At 36.6% G+C, this 21,553-nt stretch overlaps 1 protein-coding gene across 7 annotated transcripts in view; it reads left to right on the top strand.

Annotated features, from left to right (window-relative positions):
* Positions 1-8,622: 8,622 nt before the first annotated feature.
* The window catches only part of Ercc6l2 (ERCC excision repair 6 like 2), a 114,024-nt gene continuing 101,093 nt past the window's right edge, over positions 8,623-21,553 (top strand). Inside the window, exons 1-2 of one of the 7 annotated variants that reach the window (XM_063227393.1) lie at positions 8,623-8,946; positions 12,443-12,867. In XM_063227393.1, coding sequence (XP_063083463.1) covers positions 8,898-8,946; positions 12,443-12,867 — 474 coding nt within the window. In that variant the 5' untranslated portion in view covers positions 8,623-8,897. Of the gene's footprint in view, positions 8,947-12,442; positions 12,868-18,785; positions 18,880-21,553 lie in introns of those variants that run through there. The other 6 variants (XM_063227388.1, XM_063227389.1, XM_063227390.1 and 3 more) reach the window with 6 other exon arrangements.

Below are 21,553 nucleotides of genomic sequence, written 5' to 3'. Positions count from 1 at the left end.
TTAAAACTTTTTTAAAACTAGGAGTGCATAGCTTTTCCAATTGAACATTTGCATTGCTTGAAGCATTCAGGAAATGAAAATTCAAAGAAAGTCACCAAAGATGAGGCAATCTGGTCTGAAATAACTTCAGAGTTATCTTCAACAGAATCACACAGAAGTCTAGACTTGACATGGATCTTAGAGATCATGTAACTCGAAGACCATCTGGGAATCCATAGTAAGGTTAGAAAACATTTTTCACCCTATAGTTTTAATATGTTCTAGAGAGTTATTGTATCTACCCTGCTGGAATTATCTTGATGTTATTCAAATATAATGCATATTAATTAAAATATTTTGGGAAAAATTCTATTATGAATATATAATGAATTTTTGGAAGCTTAATTCTTTAGAAAGTACACTTTTAGTATTTTCTAGTTGAGCAAGAGTTTTTCTATGGAATTTACATCAGCCAATTTTTTATGGTGCTTCTGAATATACAGGATAGAAGAGAGATAAACAGTAAGTTCAAGCCTTGTTTGTGGAAATTTTATCTGAAATGATATTCATTCTCCATTTAGCTTTCAAAAACTAGCTCGACATTTTAAAATGCCACTTTAGGGCTGGGGATTTAGCTCAGTGGCATAAGTGCCTGCCTTGCAAGCATGTGGTTGTGAGTTTGATCCCCAGTACTAATAAAAAATTTTTTTAAAAAAATCACTTTAATTAAGTCTGAATTTTTTGTACTTACTTAAAGCAATATTAATCTATTAATTTACATTTTAGCTTTGAACAACCTACCTTTATTTCTGTACTGGTAACAAAGTTATGCAGTACATTCTTACATGGATATGCTAGTGTTTCATTCTGATTGTTTTCCCTAAGTTAATTATAATATTATAGACCTTTTATAAATGTTTCATGTTTATAACTTTTTCATTTAATTGTTATTAAATTAAAATCTTATGTTAAATAAAACAAAAGTATGCCAAAAAGAATGCTTTGAACTTAACCACATATGCATCAGTAACATGCAAATTTTGACATGTAAATAATCAAATGCAGTCCTATTCATTTAAAGAGTTAGAATAAAGCGCGGATAGTCAGGCAGCTGCTTTGCGTGGAGTCCCACAGATGGCATAATCACACTCCTTCCTTCACCCTTCTGGTAGTCTACCATTGCTTTGGTGTTTGATTATTGGCTGACTGAAAAACTTCAACATGTGAAAGGAACTTGTTGCGCTTTCTTTTCTAATTTAAACCTTTCTAAAAATTTTGCATTTTTACGTTTAGCTTCTAACTTCTTGGAATCTAACTTTGTGTGGCGAGAGAAGCTTAACCCCATTTATCTCCCCCGTGAAAAATCAGTTTTTTCAGCACTGTTTACTGAACAATCTTCCTTTCCTTTTTGATGTTTTTCCGATTACCTTGAACATTCTTGGCACTTTCCACTTTCATCTTAGTGTTACAAGTGTCCTTGTCAAGACCTGGGCAAAAAATTCCAGTAATTTGGCAAGAAATTTCAGTACGGACATTTTTGTGATACTGAGTTTTTGTTCCATGAATATAGTATATCTCTCTTTTAGGTACATTTCTTATATAATTTTAATTCTCTAAGCACCTTGCATATATTTTAGATAAATGTTAGCTCTTATGAGATATTTTTATTACAACTGTAAAAGCATCTCTTTAAAACTGTATTTTCTTCTTTTTAGTACTGGGGATCAAACTCACAACCTCATACTTGCCAGGCAGACACTTACACCACTGAGCTAAATCCCTGGCCCCTAAAATTGGATTTTCTATTTTATTTTGTACTGTACAGGAAGTTTATTTGTATGAATTGCTCACATATTCATAAGCAATTCTCTAATCCTAAAAATTTATCTACATGTTGTGTGTGCACAATCATTTTGTGAATAGTAGCAATATTTTCATCCTTTCTGATATCTGTAATTTATATCTAGCATTTTCATTAAAATGCTTAGGACAAATGTTGAACAGAATAATGACAGACATCATTATGCTCAGGGTTTTAAACACAGTGCATCTAACATTTCATCATCAAATTCAATGAAAATGAAATCTATGCTTAATTATTTCCTTTGAAATGCTTAACATCATACATCAAAAATGTGAGGTTTGTTAACTAGGTCCTTGGCTAAAAAGTTCTACTTTTTAACTTTGCTGTGTTAATTTCCCATTTCCATTATGATTTTTTCCCTCTGACCCATAAATAATTCGGGAGTTTGTTTTTACATTTCAAATACATCATGCTTACCTAGTATTTTTAAAATGTTGACTTCTAGGTAATTTCAAAGGATCAGAGCTTATGACTTGTATAAAGCAGAGTTCTGCAAAGTTGTGAGATTTGCTAAAGACAGAGTTCAGTTTTTGTAAATGATCTGTCTAGACTTGCAAGTTTATTCTGATAGTAGGATGGAATGTTCTATAATACACCCATCAGCTCAAGACAGTTAATTATATGGTCCAAATCAATGTTTCTTTTTAACTTGATAATCATTAGTGACACATATTAAAATTTTCCCCTTATTTGTGGACTTACCAGTTTCCCCTTGTAATTCAGAATTTTTTTATTTTTATGTGATTATTGGGTGATAAATTGAGGATTTTTACCTCTGCAGTTAAAAAAAAGAATGTTGTTCATATATCTCAGGCTGTTCGTCTTGGAGTATGATGTATTTTGAGGTAGTTGAAATTTTCCCATGTGTTTCTATTGTATTTTGGACTTATTTTCAATCTTGAATGAATCGGTATATCCTTCTCTCTTAGGAGGGCCCCCCTTCTCCATTTACCCATGGTTCTCTTCAGACAAATTTAATCCAACATAGTTATTGCTTTTTCCAAAACACAGATATTTATTATTTTATTTTCTATCAATCATAGTTTTGCTTTATTTTTATCTTTTCTTCTCTTGTATTAGATTGACTATTCTTTATTATCCTTTTTTCTATTATGCATATGTTCATTTAATGTTTTGTTATTGTGGACATTGTGAATACTTCATTAGAGAAAAAGAGCAACATTTCATTCTCTTTCCCAATCAAAACATCTTAAGGCACTCAAATTCTTTCACTGTGTTAGCTGGCTTTGTGTTACTTAAATTACTGGGAAAAAAAAATCAACATAAAAGGAGAGAGTATATTTTTGGGTCAAGGTTTTGGAGGTTTCAGTCTGTGGATGGGTGGCCTCATGGCTTTTTGGGTCTGAGGCAAGACAGGCCATCAGGGCAGGAGCACATGATAGAGCAAGCTGCTCTCCTCACGGTGGCTGGGAAGCTAAGGGAGAAGAGGAGGAGGACCCAGCGTTGTAATATCCCCTTCAGGCCCATGCACCCAGGGACCTAAGACTTCCAGGGCCCTGCCTCCCTAAAGTCTCCATTGTCTCTCAAGGGCATCACGTTGGGACTAATTCTTTACCAATACACAAGCCTTCTGGGGGACATTTACTATCCACGCCATGGCACTATCTTCACGTTTTCTGTTATTATTACACAGTATTTAATTTGCCTTCTTAACTCATTTACTATTGTTTTATATAGTTAAATATACCTATTGAAACATTGGGGGGGATTATTGTGTTATATACTCAATGGTTGTTTACCAGTTTTGTTAGGCTAATTGTTCATTTTCACTTTTCAGATTCTCTGAGTTCAAAATCCTTTCAATAAGAATTCATGGGTGTTGATCTTTGGTTTTGCCTGAAAATGTTACTTCATACTAAAGTTTATCCCACTGTCTCTAGCTTCAGCAGAGTCTGCTGTCCTGAGTTAAACTGTTCTCTTTAAGATAGGAAATGGGTCCTTTCAAATGTCTGTTTTCAAGAGTATTATCTTCTGTAACTTAATTCAATGTGTCTTATTTTTTTAAATATGCACGTAACTCATTACACTTCCTGAATATAATTTGGCTATTATTTGAACTTTTTCCCTCTAGTCTGTTGATTATTTCTAGAACTCCAATTGAATTTTAGACTTTTTTCTTCTAGCCATTTCTTTAACCCTTTCCTTTGTGTTTTTCCATCTATATGACTTTTTGCACTGCATTTGGGGTCCTTTCTTTAGATCTTGTTTATAATTTTTATTAAAGTGTGTTCGGCATGCTCTTTTACTTACTATTGACTTTTAAATTTCTATCATTAAACTTTTCATTTCTAGATGCCCTTTAAAAATTCTATTTGGTTTCTGGATACTGATTTTTATCTCCTTTCTCATGTTTTTGGCTGTTTTTTTGTTTTGGTTTTGGTGCCAGGGATCAATTTCACTACCCTGCACCTGTCAGCCAGTGCTTATACTGCTGAGCTAAATCCCCAGCCCTTTGGCTCAGTTCTTAAAAACTGAATACAGTATTTTAAACACATTAAGAGCATTTGTCTCTATTTTGTGAACTGTAACTACCTTGCAGTTCTCTATATTGTGCAGATTCTGTAAACTCAAATTCTGAGTTAAGAACATTAAAAAAAAAAAAGTCCCATGACAAGACAGACAAGTTCCTCTTCATCATTTTTTTCTGTTGTCCAGATTCTTCCTTGAGCCTCCATTGCAAGAATACCTTTCAAATACTGGTTTCAAATCAGTCTCACTTTCAACATAAGGCCTTGTATGAGCTTGAGGCCATGTGCCCATAAGAATGTTAAAACTCAAACTTTTTGTAACTAAAATAGGCAAAGGCTTCCAGAATAGTGGAGTAAGAACCACCTTAAGATAATTTTCAGTTCCTTATTTGTGGCCTATGAACATTTCATGTCTTTTTGAAAGCTCAGTCATGCATTTTGAGTGGCATTATAAAAATATTTCAACCAGTATTACTTGGTGTTTTGCTGTAGATTTTTTTAGGTTATCTGATATGATACAAATATTACATGAAATAAAATCACAGGTTTAAATTTTTCAATTCTAAAAATCTGTTCAGTGCAATACTATTTTATAGACCTATCAGATTGGAACAAGAGTCAGGAAGTGTATTCTAGCCCTGACCTTGTCAGTTGCCATTAGTGGCTTTTGATAAATCATCTACCCATGTGTCTTAATTTAATTGTCCTTAGAGAACTGAACCCAGTGACCCTTAACTAAGACTTCTTGATTCCAATATTCACTGATTCTGAGGTTATTATGGTTTAGATCTAAAACAGTCCCTGCAAAGCCTAATGTTTGGAAGATGAGTAGATTATAGAGGCAATATAGTAGACTTGCTTGTAAGTGGGCTGTGACCAATAAAGGCATGTGACCTGGAAGGGTCCACCCTCCATTCCCAGCCCCTCCCTTCACTCTCTCTCTACTTCCTGGCCCCAGGAGTGAACGGTTCTTCCACCCAGGCTCCTGCGTCATGCCTTCCTGCCTTGGAGCTGGCTAACTATGGAGTAAAAATGTGAGCCTAATAAACTCTTCTCTCTTAAGTTATGGTGTTTGGGTATTGTGTCCATGATAAGAAAGTGACTAAGACACAGGTAAAAATGACATGATGAATCTTAAAGATGTAATATTTGTTAGATGGGATCTGTGCATATTTTCAACACTAATTTTCATAATACCTGGCTCAAGCCTTTATTTTTCCTCTTTTTGGCCTGAGTTTTTCCTTGTACTGTGTGCATAAAACTGTGGTTTAAAAAATGCATAATATTTATCACCTTCATCACTCACCATACTAGGGAATGAACCCAGGGTCCTCAAACTGAGCTACATTCCCAGACCTGTTTCATTTTTGTTTTGAGATAAGATCTTGTGATCTTTCTGTTTCAGCCTCCCCACCTTTATCATTTTTAAGCCTATGGTTTATCAGAATCAAGTAATCACATTATTATGCAAATTAAACTTTATAGTTTGAGATTCAGGTTAGTTTTAGGCAAATAAGTCTCTTTATCTCCTTTCTCTAACTTGCCTTTTCCTTTCTGTCCACCGGCTGGAACAATATATCAAAGGAGAAACACTACAACCTTGTGTTCCCTTAGGTTTTCATTTGTTTTCCTTGAGCATTTGCTGAAGTAATTCATAATATTGGACACCTGTAAAACCTTAGGACTCCTGCAGAATGAACATAAACTATTTAAAAAATATTATCATTTTTCTTGAGTTTCTTTGATAGTCAAGTAACAGTCTTTAGAAATGCTTATGGTATCATCATTATATTGTTTGCTCTCTCTGGTGGTAGGGTAGAACTCAAAAGAGTTTAACACATGCTAAATTTGGGCATGATCACTGAGCCACACCTCTACTTCCATTTTTGTAATTTTAATTGGCTTAGATTTGCTAGCTCCTCCTTTTCCAATGGATTGGTATGTGATTGGGTCATCCAATGTCACTTACAATGACTTCAGGAATTGAGTACATTAAAATTTCACTTTGCAGTCACTAGCACTATAGTGTTAAATGTCCATATCAGCACCTAGGTAAGGAGTGAAGGCAAGTGGCAGTGACACAAGGTACTGCTAAGTAGGGGAAGGAACATTTGAGGAAGCAGCCTAATTATTTGTTTAACTTACATACTAATGGCAGTGAATATCAATAATGAATATTCATAGAATGAGGCACTGTGTGCTCTAGTGTTAAGTCACAAGTGTATTTCTTCAATCAGATGCTCTCTTTTATTTAAATCAAAACTTTGGGTTTGTTTTATCACTTCCAGATAGATATCATCTCTGTAAGGATCCACGATTTAAATCAGTGGACTGCTGGAATAGTAAGATTTTATTACACAAGGGAGGGAATCAAACTTCTCTGGTAGTTACAGTAAAAAGCTTAATCTAAATCTCTTTGCCATTTTGATTTTAAAGACAATGTGAAAAGTATAAGTAAACATATGTACTTCATCAATTCCAAGGTGATTTTTCTAGATTTTAAGATTTCTAATATTAGCATGCACATTAAAGGTTACAGTTACAATCAGCTGAATTTTTACTTTTTTAGCTATACATGAAAACACTTCCTATACTACACATTGTCTGAAGTTAAAATATGAAGTTAAAATCAAGTATAAAACCTAATACAGGGGTTTTATATGGGTATGGTGGTGCATACCTGCAATGACAGCACCTGGGAGGCTGAGGCAGGAGGATGGTTTGGAGTTCAAGGTCAGCCTGGGTTCTATAGTGAATTTAAGGCCAGCCTGAACTACACAGAGAAATTCTGCCTCAAAAAATCAATCAAATAATCAAATCTAGTAACACGATATCAACTACTAGCCAAAATACTGAGACAATGGCTCTGTAGCATGCAACCGTTTTTTTTTTTTTTTTTTTTTTTTTTTTCCTTCACTACTATAGCAACACTGACATTTCTTACTGTGACATGGCACTATTCTGGGAGTTTTACTTAATTATATTATTTTTTAACCCCTTTTAGATAGGACACTGTTATTAGCTTCATTGTTATGGTCATGGATGAGAACAAAAAAGCACTGACAGATTAAACTGAGCAAAATCTCATTCTGTGATGATGACTTGGATGTTTCTCTTAAATGTTTCTATCTGCTGATAAGAAAACAAATGACACTCTGTATAAAGCATTTTATGAAAACATGCTATTAAGTTTTAGTAGCTGTCAAAGAATTGTGATCTATTTGTAGAACACACAGCCATGTGGTTTTCCTAATTAAAGCCACTGGGTAGGCAGAACAGACTGCCCCTAAAGATGTTTGTGTTCTATTTCCTGGACTCCAAACCATACTATTACCTAAAACATCCAGAGACTGTGCTGCTGAGATTAAGGGTACAGGCCTGGAAATGAGATTACTATCAATTATTCAGCTGAGCTCTTCAAAACAAAAACAATCTTTTCCTACTTCTATCGGTGGTTGCTTTTGATAGGCAAGGTTCAGAGAAACATCACAGGCTCTGAGAAAGGAGGGCCAGAGGCCAGCAAGGTATACAAAAGCTCGAAAAGGCAAGAAAATGGAAATCCTTATATCCTTCGGAAAGGAATTCAGAACTCTGACATTGGATTTTAGCTTAAGGAGACATGTGTAGGGCTTCTGATCTACGTTAGGGTTACCTGTGACACATCTGGGCTGTTTTAATTAAAAACAAAACAAAAAAAAAAAAAAACGTTTTGACAATTGGTTTCAGCACCAACAGGAAACTCCTACAGGCGTATTTTGGCTATAACTCGGTCGATGGGATCTGGAGGCAACAAGCAGCCATGCTAGCACGTGCCGTAGCCGGCGAGGCTTGGTCTGAAGCGTCCGCAAACGTACCCAGGCAGTCTCGTTTGCTTCCCTTTGCGAGTGGCTGGGGTCCTGCACTTGCGTGGCTTGGCCCTTCCACTACGCTACACACACGACTCCGGGCAGCGACAGGAGGCAGGGAAACCTCTTAGATGTTGCCAGTGTTCGCGTGCCTGCCTTCCACTGACAGCGAGCATTGCTGATTTCCTACTCTCAAGATTTACTAGAAACGATGTGACCCGGAAAAGCGCGCTCTGAGGCGAAGACACGAAGGAGCCAGGAACTACCTGCAAGTCGGGGAACCTTGGCCTCACCTGCGACCTCCTGCAAGGTTTTGCACTCTTCCTTGCAAGCAGCCGCAACTCTCCCGAGACTTGCTGATCTCGCGGGGCTTCCACTACGAGCCTGCAGGTGGAGCCCTGGAGAAAAGCGCTCCGCTCCCGTTTGTCCCGATTAGACGTCTTCTCGCGAGACCCGGCGCCACCCGGATTCAGCTCTCGCGGGAATTTCGCGGCTCCTGTTGGGGTGGGAAGTGATGGGCGTCGCGGAGTGGCTGCGCTTCGTGAGGAAAGTTTAGGGGTCGAGATGTCAGCTTCCTGGCCTCCCCAGGCGGCAGCAGCTACTAAGTCTGAGACTACATAGTGGTACCCCTCGGCCCGGACTCCTCCGCCCCGTTTCCCCCACCTGCAGGCGCTCCGAGCTCCGGGGCGATGCTGGCTGTGACCGCCGACCCCGGGCTGGATGGAGTCCCCCGCCGCCCCGAGCCCCGGTGCAGACGCCGCCGGCCCAGGTATGAGCTGTGAGCTCGCCTCCTGCCCAACTCCGCGGGTCCTGACCGCCCTGGGCGAGGGCTCGTGAGTGACAGCTGCGGGTCGCGTGCCCCTTCCTGGCAGGGTCCAACTGGCCCTGGCGCTACTGCTGTCTGAGACCAGAGCAGCAGCTTCGGGCTCTGTCCTGGGCCGTACATAAAGCAAGGTTCGCGTGACTGTCCAATGAGATCGGATGTATGCAAAACATTTCTGTGACTTCACGAGTGATTCCCAGCGAGCGTTCAGTAAACGTTAGGTATTTTTATTCTTCATTCTTCTGATGCCCCAGTTATTAGTAAATGGAAGTTTGTTATGTAGATGAACGCAGATTTGAGTTGTTTAGTTTCACTGCACAAAGTTTAACACGTAGTTACTGAGATAGGGATTTATATTCTCCCTCTGTCAGGTGGGTGTGGTTATTTGCCACATTATCTGGGACACATTCTTGCTCATTAAGTAATAGGTTCCATGAGTAATGGTTATATTTCAAGGCCACCTGGTATTGAGTGTTCGGTGTCCAGCAATATACTGATTGTTTATCTACTTGCTTTTCCTTTGAGGAAGTTGTCTGTCACTTACAATAGGTAGTGAAAGTAGAAGTAAGTTTCAGGAAGGTAAGTAGCAAGTTTGAACTCTGAGAGCAAGGAATTGATCACTTAATTCAAGGACCACACATACAACTACCTAGAGTAGCCTGGCAGGTAAAAACATAGATGAAGCTCCTGGCAGAGATTATGGAGGAATGCTGTTTCCTCAGCGTCACTTTGGCATTTAGGGAAAGTGCAGAGAAAAGGAATACAAATTGAAAATAAGGAGGAGGGCAATTTGAAATAAAAAAGGGAGAGGGAGCCAGGATCTAAAGAAACATTACTCTCACCATTCAGCCCCACAGGAAATCCTCCCAATTTCAACAGTTTTGCCTGTTGTTTGGCTACAAACCTAAATTTGATAGGGTTTATCCAAACAGAGGAACCAAAAAGATACCCATCAAATGTTTTGTGATGCCCTTTGGATTTTTTTTACGAGTGCTGTACCTCCTGAAACACTCTTTCCTGTCTAAATTGCTTCCCGATATTTCTTTCTCATAACACTGTGTTCTAGACTTCAAAACATTTTTTTTACAATTAGGTATATGTTTATGTATTTTTTTAGTGTGTGTCTCACTAGGTATCAAGACTCTGTTCCTCAATTATTTCTAAGATGGCAATATGTAATCCATTAACTAGTGATTTCCTACTGCGCATTTTTTTCTTCTGTAAATCTGTATAACTTGTACCCCTTCAAGGTTTTTTTTCTTTTCTCCTTAAATTAAAAAAAAAAAAAAGACTCTGTTCTTGTTAAAAATATTCAGCAAATATTTATTGAGTGTCTGGTATGTTGTAGGCATAAAATTTTGAACTATACAGACCTTTTCTTGGAAAGGAAATTATCTCTTGTGTAAGACACAGACAAAAACAAGTAGCCATGGTAATTACATGTTACAAGAAGTTCCACAAAGATAACAATATGCTTAGATAGAGAGTAGTAGGGTATCTTTAAATAAGGTGGACCATGGGTTAGTAATGGGTTGGAGTAGAAATGGGTTAGTAATTTAGAAAAAAGCTAATCACCATTATCTTTCCATTCATTGTGGCAATAGCTACTGTGTTGACTTTTTACAGAAAAGTTTGCCAAACTTTCCTTTAGAGAGAATGCATGCTTTGGAGAAGTAATGCATCTTTGAAGTAGAACCAGAAAGATAGTCTGACAGATTGGATGTAGAAGTGATATCAAAGGAAGATTAATGACTGACTAGTTTTCTATCTTGAAAAGTTGACTATAAATGGTTCCAGTTAATGAGTTGCAGAAAGACTAATCATCACTTATAGTATCAGTTTTCTTCATTTTATACCCACTTAGTGGTACAATCAATATCTTTGGAGTAATTGGTGCTTAAATTATGTATGTTGAGTAATACATAATAAAATATTTAAAAATGAGAAAGAATTTACTGGACAGACAAACGTGTAAAACAAAGTGGGAGGAATTTCTTTAGAGGCAACTTCAAGATTTTAGTTCAGTTAGGACATGAATGTACATCACATTGGTCTACATGTTGCTTTACTTACCCAGTAGGTCAAGGTTTTAATTTTGCATTAAAACTCTGTCCTTTGGAGTAATATAATAGTTCTCAAACAATTTGGGTACCAGGATTAAACTAGGAGAACAGATTTCTTTTTTCCTAAATACTTAAGATTGTTACTATAAAGTAACCTTCCAAAGTACTGCTGAAGAACTACTGATGAGGAACATCCTAATGACATTATTTTTGCTTATGAGACTATAAGCATGTGTTATAATCATATATTATAATCATGAATGTTAGAAAGTTCTAATTGAAGCCTCAGAGAGACCCTAGGAAACTGTTGTTGGCCATCTGGTTTCACATGTAAGAAAAATAAGCCCCAGTATTCCTACATTCGTAGCCCTGTAATTCTTAGATTTTTGCCAGAAGAAATTCCATTTGGAAAATTATTTTTATTTTTCTTCCTCTGTTTGGTACCTTTTAATTCCTACTAATGTTATGTTCTATAGGGATCCTCTCTCCCCATTTTCACAGCACTGTTTTGGGAATAGAAAGTAAAATAAATGACTGTACGGGTAAGTACAGAATAGAGAGATCAGACTCTTCAAAGACTTATAGGATGCCTAAAAGATATTTGAAATCATCTAATCATCGGCATCATTCTGAAGTAGACTGGAAGTTTCCCTGGCTGGTTGTACATCACTTGATGCAGTGGTTTAAAAGCAGCAATAGGGACAGTGAGGAGAAACACTTCTCTCCAGGGAAAGGAGATGGAATCATTTTTGAAAAGCAGATGAATCACAAAAGCATTGCTGCCCAGAGCAATTCAGGTTACTCGTTACCAAGTCTTTTTCACTCTTACTGTATCATATTATGAATAATGTAAGTATGGTATTCTGAGTTGTTAAGAATATTTAAATGAGTTCTCGACTCTGGCTGTGCACAAGACTCATGAGATTTCAACAGTAACAGCCAGATAGAATAATAAAATCAGATGCCCATGCCCATATCCACTGATTCAGACTCATCAGAGGTAAATCATCTAGGCAGTATATTTTACTATTTTGTGTGTATGTGTGTTGCTGAGGATCAAACCCAGGCCTGTGCACAAGCAAGGCAAGAACTACCACTGAGCCACATCCTCAGCCCCTAAGCAATCTGTTTAAAACTCTAGGGGAGATTATGATACAGAGCTAAGATAGGAACCACAGGAAAGAAATTATGCACCCTTTATTTTGTTTATTGTAGATCATCTGATAATGTATTTTAGAAAAATGCACATATTATATAATTGATCTTGTTTCAGTTCTTTGGCAAAAATATTTATGTGGTACATTTTTCCCCCTCTCAGTGTATAAATGAGGTGCTACTATATAAGCTAGATTTTAACCTTTTCTTTTTTATTATTGCAGACATATGGCATCCAGGAGAGAGATGTCTCGCCCCTTTTCCAGATAATGAAAAACTTTGTGAGGCAAGCATAAAATCTATCACAGTGGATGAACATGGGAAGTCATTTGCAATTGTCTTATATTCAGATTTTCAAGAAAGGAAAATACCATTGAAAAAACTTCAGGAAATAAGAGCTATTAAAGATTGCCCCAGGAGTTTTATATTTGATGATGAAGATTTGGAAAAACCGTATTTTCCAGACAGAAAATTTCCTTTATCTTCTAATGATTTTAAGTTATCTGAAGATGGAGATGTTATTCCTTATACTATTAATAGGTACTTGAGAGACTACCAACGAGAAGGGGCCCAGTTTCTCTATAGGCACTACATTCAAGGAAGAGGTTGTATTCTTGGTGATGACATGGGTCTTGGAAAGACAGTACAGGTATTTATTTTAATTATTTTAAAATTAAAATTCATTAAAGACATTGTGTATAGAGTGGATATTATTTGCAAATGGCTGTTCATATTACCAACTCTTGTGGTACAGGTGTTTTGTGTGTGTCCCTATGTTTTTGTTTTTGTTTTACCAAGAGACAGTAAAGTCTCAAAGTGGATTAGTTTTCATTTATTATTTTATCCTCAGTACTTAATTAATAACTATAAAATGTGTTATTTAAAATAATGTTTTGACATAGTTTGGCTTGATTTTTACCTTTGGTAGTATTTGAACAAGATATCAATTATGATTGAAATAAAATTTCTTAATAATATCCTGTATAGCATGATTAAATTAATTTCATGCTAGCCTTTGTGTACATTATTTTGAGTTTATCATATGAAAAGTTTCTTAATCTGGAATCCTTGAGTTACTAATTCTATTGGTAGACTTTAGAGAGGCTTTCTAATTCCCTAAAATGTGTACTAGAGTTTGTAGACTTGTGTACTTTTATGCAGAGATTATTTGTATTAGTTATCTGTTGCTGTAAAATAGATTGCATCCAAAAGTAGCAGCTTAAAGCAGTACACATTTATCACCTCACTGTTTCTGTGGGTCGAGAATACAGGTCCAGTTTAGCTAGACTGGTTGGACGGAGAAGATGCCTCTTCTAGCTCACACTGGCCCTGGTGCAGTTCACTCTCCTGGGGGCACGTGGACTGATACCTCCCTTACTTCCTTTCCACGTGGGCTTCATGGGGCATCTCAACACTGAAGTGTGTGTCAGCAGGGAGAGGAAATAGGAGAGCAAGAGAGTGATAGTGAGGTAGAAGTCTTGTTTTGTTAACATAATCTCAGAAAAAAAAGTCTCTTCCTTTTACCATTTTCTTTTTTTAATTAAGTTTATTGTCACAATAAAGATATGCCAGATGTTAGTGTTCATTATAGGGAATGTACCTGTATATAATATATCTTGATTCCTCTTTATTTTTCTCCATTCCCCTCTCTCGTTTCAACCCCTTTTCCGCTCCTTATTTATGAAGTATTGTTTCCATTTGTTCTTTCTCTTATCTTTTTCCTTTCCCTTCCTTCCTGTCTGCAGCTCTCTTCCCTAATTCCCCTTTCTTTTTTTCCTGTTTAACAATTCCTATTATACCCTTTGGTCTTTATTTACACTTTCTGTTTCTCACACCAGAAAAGCAATGAGATATTTACATGTGTGACTGATGTATTTCACTTAAGAGAATTATTTCAAAGTCCACCTATTTACCTAGAAATCTTGATTTTTATCCTTCGTTATGGCCATACTACTCCATTGTATGAAAAAAAACACGATCTTTTTTATCCATTACTTGGTTGATGAGCATTTGGGTTGTTTCCAATATTTAGCTGTTAAGATATCCTGCTATAAACATGGCTGAGCATATTGCTGAGATACAGTGTTTTTAATTCTTCTGAGAAGAAACCCAGAAGCTGTGTGAAATGGAACCTTTTATCCTAGTTTTTTGAGGACTCTCCATACTGTCTTGATGTATTCATTTGCCATTTGTATTTCTTAATCCGAGAAGTACATGTTCATCTCAGATGCCCATTTATGTATTGGGTCTTTGAATTTGGGGGGCCTATTATTTTTCAGTTCTTTCCATGTTCTAGCTATAAGTCCTTTGTCCAAGGGACAACTGGCTAAAATTCTTTCCCATTCTGTGGGTTTTCTCTTCATTCTGTTGGTGATTTCTTTTGAAGCACAAAAACTTTAGAGATCCCAGTTGTTGATTCTGGGAAGTATTTCCAGTGTAGTTTGCATTTTGTTCATCAACTCTTTGTCTACCCCGATATTTTCAAGATTTCTACCTACTTTGTCCTCCAGTAGATTCAGTGTTTCTATTTTAATATTTAGATCTTTGATCCATTTTGACTTCAGTGCATGGTGATAGACATGGTCTAGTTTCAGTCTTTGATATGTGGAAAGTCAATTTTTCCTGCACTGTTTATTAAAGAGGCTATCTTTCTTCCAGTGAATATGTTTAGCCCCTTTGTCAAAGACAAGGTGGCTGAGTGTCTTTGTAGTTGTGTCTGCATCTTCTAATCTATTCTATTGATTCTCGGGTCTGTTTTGTTGCCAGTACCATGCTGATTTTATCACAGTAGCTTTGTAGTATAATTTCAGTGATGACTTCTGCCTCACCTTTTGTGCCCAGGATTGTGTTTGCTATTCTAGATCTGTTCTGTTTCCAAATGAATTTTAGGAATGCTGTCTCTAGATCTGTAAGGTATGTTAATGGTATTTTGATTGGAATTGCATTAAATCTATACAATAGTTTTGGGAGTATTGGCATTTTCACAGTGTTGATTCGTCCTAACCAAGAGCAAGGGATGTATTTCCATTTTCTGATGTCCTCTTCAGTCTTCTTTTTTGGAGTACTATAGTTTTCAACATACAGGTCTTTTACATCCTTTGTTAGGCTGATTCCTAGGTATTTCATTGTTTTGGATGCTATTGTGAAAGGGGTCATTTCCATAATTTTTCTCTCAGTGAGTTTTTTGTTTGTGTATAGGAATGCTATTGATTTTCGAGTATTGACTTTGTATCCAGCTACATTGCTGAATTTGCTTATTAACACCAGTAGTCTTTTGATGGAATTTTTAGTGTCTTTCTATGTAGAGTATCATGTCATCTACAAATAGTGATAATTTAATTTCTTCTTTTCCTATCCTTATTCCTTTTATTTCTCTCTCGTCTAATTGCTCTGGCTAATGTTTCTAGAACTATACTGAGTAGGAGTGGTGATAGTGGACATCCTTGTCTTGTTATTGATTTTAGAGTGGAAGCTTTTAGTTTTTGTCCATTTAGTATGATGTTGGCTGTTGATTTCTTATAGATGGCTTTTATTAGATTGAGTTAGATACCATCTATTCCAGTTTCTTCAGGGTTTTTATCATAAACAAATGTTGGACTTTATCAAAAGCTTTTTCTGTGTCTCTTGAGATGATCATGTGATTTTTGTCTTTGGCTCTGTTAATGTGGTGTCTTGCATTTATGGACTTGTGTATGTTAAATCATCTCTGCATTCCTAGGATATATCCCACTTATTCATGATATATAATCTTCTTGATGATTTGCTGCATTCTATTTGCCAGTATTTTACTGAGACTTTTTACATTAATGTTCATTAGGGAGATTGGCCTATTCTTCTTGGTTGGGTCTTTCTCTGGTTTTAGTATCAGAATAATACTTTCCTCTAGGAATGAGTTAGGGAGAATTGCTTCCCTTCCAATTTCATTGAAGAGTTTGAGGAGTATTGGCGTTAAATCTGCCCTAAATTTCTTAAAGAATTCAGCTGTGTATCCTTCATCGTACTGTATTTGGTGCATATATATTTATGCTTGATATGGGCTTTTTTTTGTTGGTAAGTTTTTAATCACATTTTCAATTTCAGTACCCGATATTAGGTCATTCAAAATTGTTATATCTTCTTGATTCAGCTCTAGTAATTCATATGTTTCTAAAAATCTGTCCATTTCCTCTATGTTTTCCACCGTATGTGAGTAAAGATTTTCAAAGTAGGCATTCATGATCTTCTGAATTTCCATGAGATCTGTAGTAATTTCACCCTTTTCATTCCTTATTGCATGACTTTGAGTTTCTTCTTTATTTTTCTTCATAAGATTGGCTAGAGGTTTATCAGTTTTATTTTTTCTTTCAAAGAACCAACTCTTCAGTTCATTAATCCTTCATATTGTTTTCTTTGTCTCAATTGCAATAATTTCTGTTCTGATCCCTTTCCTCTCTTCTGTGAGCTTTGGGTTTGGCTTGCTTTTGTTTTTCTAGAAGCTTGAGGTGAGCGTTAGATTGTTTATTTGTGTTTGTTCTGTTTTCCTGATGTGACAATTCATTGCTATATATTTCTCTCTTAGGACCACTTTCATTGCATCCCACAGGTTTTGGTATGTTGTATTTGTATTTTCATTGAATTGTAGGTATTGTTTAATATCTTCTTTAATTTTATCTGTAACCTATTGGTTGTTCAGGAGGTTACTTAATTTCCATGTGTTTATGTATGTTTTGCAGTTTCTTTTGCATTAATTTCCAATTCAGTGCACTATGGTCAGATAATATGCATGGGATAATTTCAACCTGTTTGCATTTATTTAAGAATGTTCTCTGGGCTAATATATGGTCTGTTGTAGAGAATGTCCCATGTACAGCTGAGAAGAATGTATATTCTGATGTGGTTGGGTTGAACACTTTGTAAACATCTACTAAGTCCGTTTGTTCACCTTTTTGATTCAGTTTTGTTATTTCTTTGCCATCTTTTGTCTAGTTGGGTCTATCTCTTTGTGACAATGGGACATTAAGATACTCTATTATAGTTGTGTTATTGCATATTTGGTTTTTCATGTATTTGTCTTATATAGTTGGATGCTCGTTTTTGGTACATATATATTTATGATTATTAACTCTTCCTCTTGAATTTTTTCCCTAACAAGTAGGTAGTGACTTTCTTTATCTCTTTTGATCACTTTTGGTTGAAGGTCACATTGTGTGTAAACAGATGCTTTTTTGGATTTCTATTGCATTATATACTGTTTTCCACCCTTTGACTTTCAGTTTTTGAGTTTCCTTTTGAGTTAGATGCGTTACTTATGTACACCATGTTGTTGGATCCTGGTTCTTGATCCATTCTGTAAACTTATTTATTTTAATTGGTGAATTGAGGCCATTTGCATTGATGGATATAACTAATATGTACTGGCAATTTTGTCATGTTATTTTATTGTTACGGGTTTCCTGCTTTTCTCCCTTGTTTAATTGCTTGCCCTGGCTGGTGGTTTCTTTCTGTTGTTGTTGGGAATTGTAGTCATTTTCTCTGTCTCTAGTATGTCTCTCAGTACCTTTTTAGGGTTCGTTTGGTGGAACTGAATTTCTTAAGTTGTTTTTGTCATGGAAGAATCTTATTTCTCCATTAATTTTCAAAGAAATTTTTATAGGGTACATCAGTCTGGGTTGAAAGTTTCTTTCTTTCCGGGCTTGAAATACTTCATGCCAAGCTCATCTTGACTTGAGGGTTAGTGCTGAGAAGTCTGCCCTGATTCTAATGGGCTTTCCTGGGTACGTAAGTTGTGTCTTTTCTCTAACAGCTTTTAGTATTCTGTTTTTATGCTGAATTTCTGAGGTCTTAATTATTATATATCTGGATGTAGATTTATTTTATTTTAGTTTTGACTGTTTGGTGTCCTATATGATTCTTTTCCAATGTTTGAGAAACTTTTCTGCTATTCTGTGAATAATGTTTTTATGTCATTTGCATTGACTCTTACATTTTCATTGTCACCTATTAGTCTTATATTGTTTCTCTTTGCATCATCTTGAAGTTATTGTTGTTTCATTTTCCCTTGTTATTTTTAAGAGTTCTTTCCTTTCATGATAGCTAGCTGCAATACTGTCCTTGAGGTCTGAAAGTCTATCCTCAGCTTCTCTCAAACAGTTTCGCCAACTTTCAATGGAATTTTTATTTCCTGAATATCTCTTTGCATTTGTTTCATGCATTCTATTTCTTTCCTATATTGTTCATTCAAGGTTTCCATCATTTTTCCATGCTCCTGTACTTTTTTTTTTTAATCTATGTTTTCTCTAGCTATGCTGAGCAACTCCTTACTAAGGTTGTAATTTCTTCCTTTACATGAGAGATTATTTCTGATCCTCTATTGCCTCATGGATTTGTTTCTTTATTTCACTTGCTATCTTTTCAGCAATTTCAGGTGTATGACTTATAATGTCTTCTATTTTGATGTCCCTTGTTCCTAAATGGACTAGATGTTTGAGATTGTGTTTTGCTTTTTTGTTTTGTCATTTTCACCTCGTGGGTTAATAGTTTGGTCTTTTAAATCCCACTAGTCTCACCTGTCGGTTTTGTGTGCCTTAGGGTCCTACTGTGTGGCTGATGTTTGTCTAATTGCTGGGTCCCACAATGAAGGGGAGGGGCCAGTCGCCTGAATTGCTACTGCAGATTCTGTTGGGTGAGTCCTAATATTCTTCCTAGGCTAATTAGCCTAGGAGTAAGCTTAAACCAATCGTTAGCTCCTGTTGTTACTGTGGCTTCAGACTGTTCCAGGCCTCCAGATCTACCTGGCTATAGTGTACACCTCAGCTGGGAACCTGTTCTGTCACTGGGTGTCTTGTGGCCCTTCTGAGCTCCTCCAGGTTGGAGGAAGCCTTATTGGCATTCTCCTCAACCTGGTGTCTCTGTAGGGGAGAACTCACCCCTCATTCTTGCTAGGTTTGCCAAGGTCCTACAGCTGGAGGGGAGGGTTTGCTGCTGCTCCTGTTTACCCACTGACATCCTCTATTTGAGGCAGAAACTCACAACCCTGTTGCTCAGGTCCTCTGTGTGGGTGAGGAGTTGCAGAGGTTCCCACCAGCCCACCAAGGTTCTATAGGTGGTAGAAGGGGTTGCTGATTGTGGGCTGCCATGATCTTTTAGGTATAGGGGAAGAGTGACTGATGAGCCAGTCAGCCTCTGCGGTCTCTAGGGTGAGGAGGGGAGACCAGTGCTCCTGCCAGCCTCTGAGGTCCATGGGTCGAGGAGGAGGGGAGACTGATGTTCCTGCTGGCCTCTAGGGTCTGTGGGATGAGAAGGGGAGACTGATGCCCTTCCCCCACTCGAGGTCTGTGGGTTGAGGAGGAGGGAAGACAAGACTCTCCAATTGGCCTCTGAGGTCAGGTCCATGGGTCAAGGAGGAGGGGCCAAATTAAATTTTTATTACAATAAAACGTGATCTTTAATTTTGCACGAAATACTACTTCTCTGTTGGAACACACTTATCCCATTTTCCCATTATATACCATTTTCTGAAGCAGTCCTGAGAGTCTTCTTTTGTGTCTTTATTTGCATTGTTTTAGCTGCCTGAATGTCCTGAATGGATTCAAAATGTTTACCTTTCACGGTCACTTTGACTGTGGGGAAGAGCCAGAAGTGGCATGGTGCCAGAGTCAGTGTAGAAAGTGTGAGGGTCAGCTGTAATGTTTTTGTTTGGTGGAAATTTCCATCCCAGGAGCTGTGTATGACATGGGGTTTTATGATGGAAAATGAAATTGCCAATTTCTTGGAATATTTTCTATGTGCACTATTTCTTAAATGTTCTAATAACCTCTTAAAATATTTAGCATTTGCAAGTATTTTTGGATATAGACTCAGCTGACACAATTCTGTCATCATTTAAAAACACAGTATAACTTTGTTGTTGAATCTGGGTTGACATTTTTTGCATACAAGGAGAACAGAGTGATTTCCATCTCAAGATCATGATTTTTGCATGCTTAAAAAAACCCAGAGATCCAAATTTCTTCTTCCATAATGACATTTCTTAAAAAGCTAGAATGTAAAGTTGCACAATTCTACAACTCCAGTGAAGTGTGTTGCGGTTGATGATTATGGCTTTAAAACCCGCTTTCTCTCAAACATAGCTCACAACCAAGTGACTGCTAAACAAGTTCACGTTTGTCATTTGCTGTTACCAGAGTTGGACACTTGCCTTCTTATATTAAAGATCCCATTGCATGGCACCTGGCAGCAACATTCACCATGTTTTTAATCACTCTGTTCGTAGTGTTAGGTATTACGTTATCAAAGATGTCATTACTTAAGGTTTCGCATTTTTAAAAGATAGAGTAAACCTGAAGCCTGTGATAGGGTTACTGATAAATAGAGCTTCCTTAGATTATTTTCAATACTATTTTTTTTTGCATGATGTGATTGTTATTAGATTCAAAGCTGTGCTAAACTTTGAAAGTTCTTTGGATCACTTCATGGTGTTTACTCAGGAATAAAGTAATATAGAAGAGAATGTTATTTTATTTTATTTTATTTTATTTTATTTTATTTTATTTTATTTTATTTTTGTCTTTTTCATTTTTATCAGTACCGGGGATTGAACTCACGACTGCCTGTTTGCAAGGCAGGTGCTTATGCTGCTGAGCTAAATCCCCAGCCCCGTGAGAATTTAATTTTTTTAACACATGGAAAAATGCCATGTTATCTGGTGTGAAATTTGCCACTGTAATCCCAAGCCATTTAAAGTAGAAACAAAATGTCCAAGTATTTTAAGATAAAATTATGTTTTTTATGGCTTGTAGTGCAGATTTTAAGAATAGGGCTTTGTAAAGAGAAACACAGTAGGCCTTTTTTAAAAAACAGCATTTTTTAAGCAAGCAAAAATCATGATACCTTTATACTTTTTGAAGTGTGATTATAAAGAACTCTGAGTACACATTTTTTTCTTCCAGAGAGATGAAAGATAAGGAATGTGGGTGCTTTTTCCTTTTTTGTCCTATAAAAATAGACAGTTTTTGCCATGCCCTCTGTTTGGGTCTGAGAGAAGATTTTTTGCACTATTTCCCAGCCTCACAGTTATTCTGAATGTCTTGAGCTGACTGTATGTGAGGAAAGATAGCCTGTAAAAATGTTTCCTTGACAGCGTTTAAAAGGAATGCCTATAAAAACAGAAAGCTTTCCCAGAGAACTACTCCATTTCTGAAATGCAGTTTTGGGCCTTTTACTGTTCTAGAGGCAACTGACTTGAATACTTAATTATGTTTTTTCATCTGTAAACAATTTTGGAACTATTCCACAATAAATTGCATTGTTTTTATTCTTTGCAGGTTAGTTTTGTAAGTCTTCATTATAAATTTACT

Source organism: Cavia porcellus, unplaced genomic scaffold (genome assembly GCF_034190915.1).
Source record: "Cavia porcellus strain 051 isolate PalLab524CR breed Dunkin Hartley unplaced genomic scaffold, mCavPor4.1 scaffold_17, whole genome shotgun sequence".
Lineage (NCBI taxonomy): Eukaryota > Metazoa > Chordata > Mammalia > Rodentia > Caviidae > Cavia > Cavia porcellus.
The sequence above is the reverse complement of the archived record's forward strand: the minus strand, read 5'-3'. Positions and strand labels throughout refer to the sequence as shown.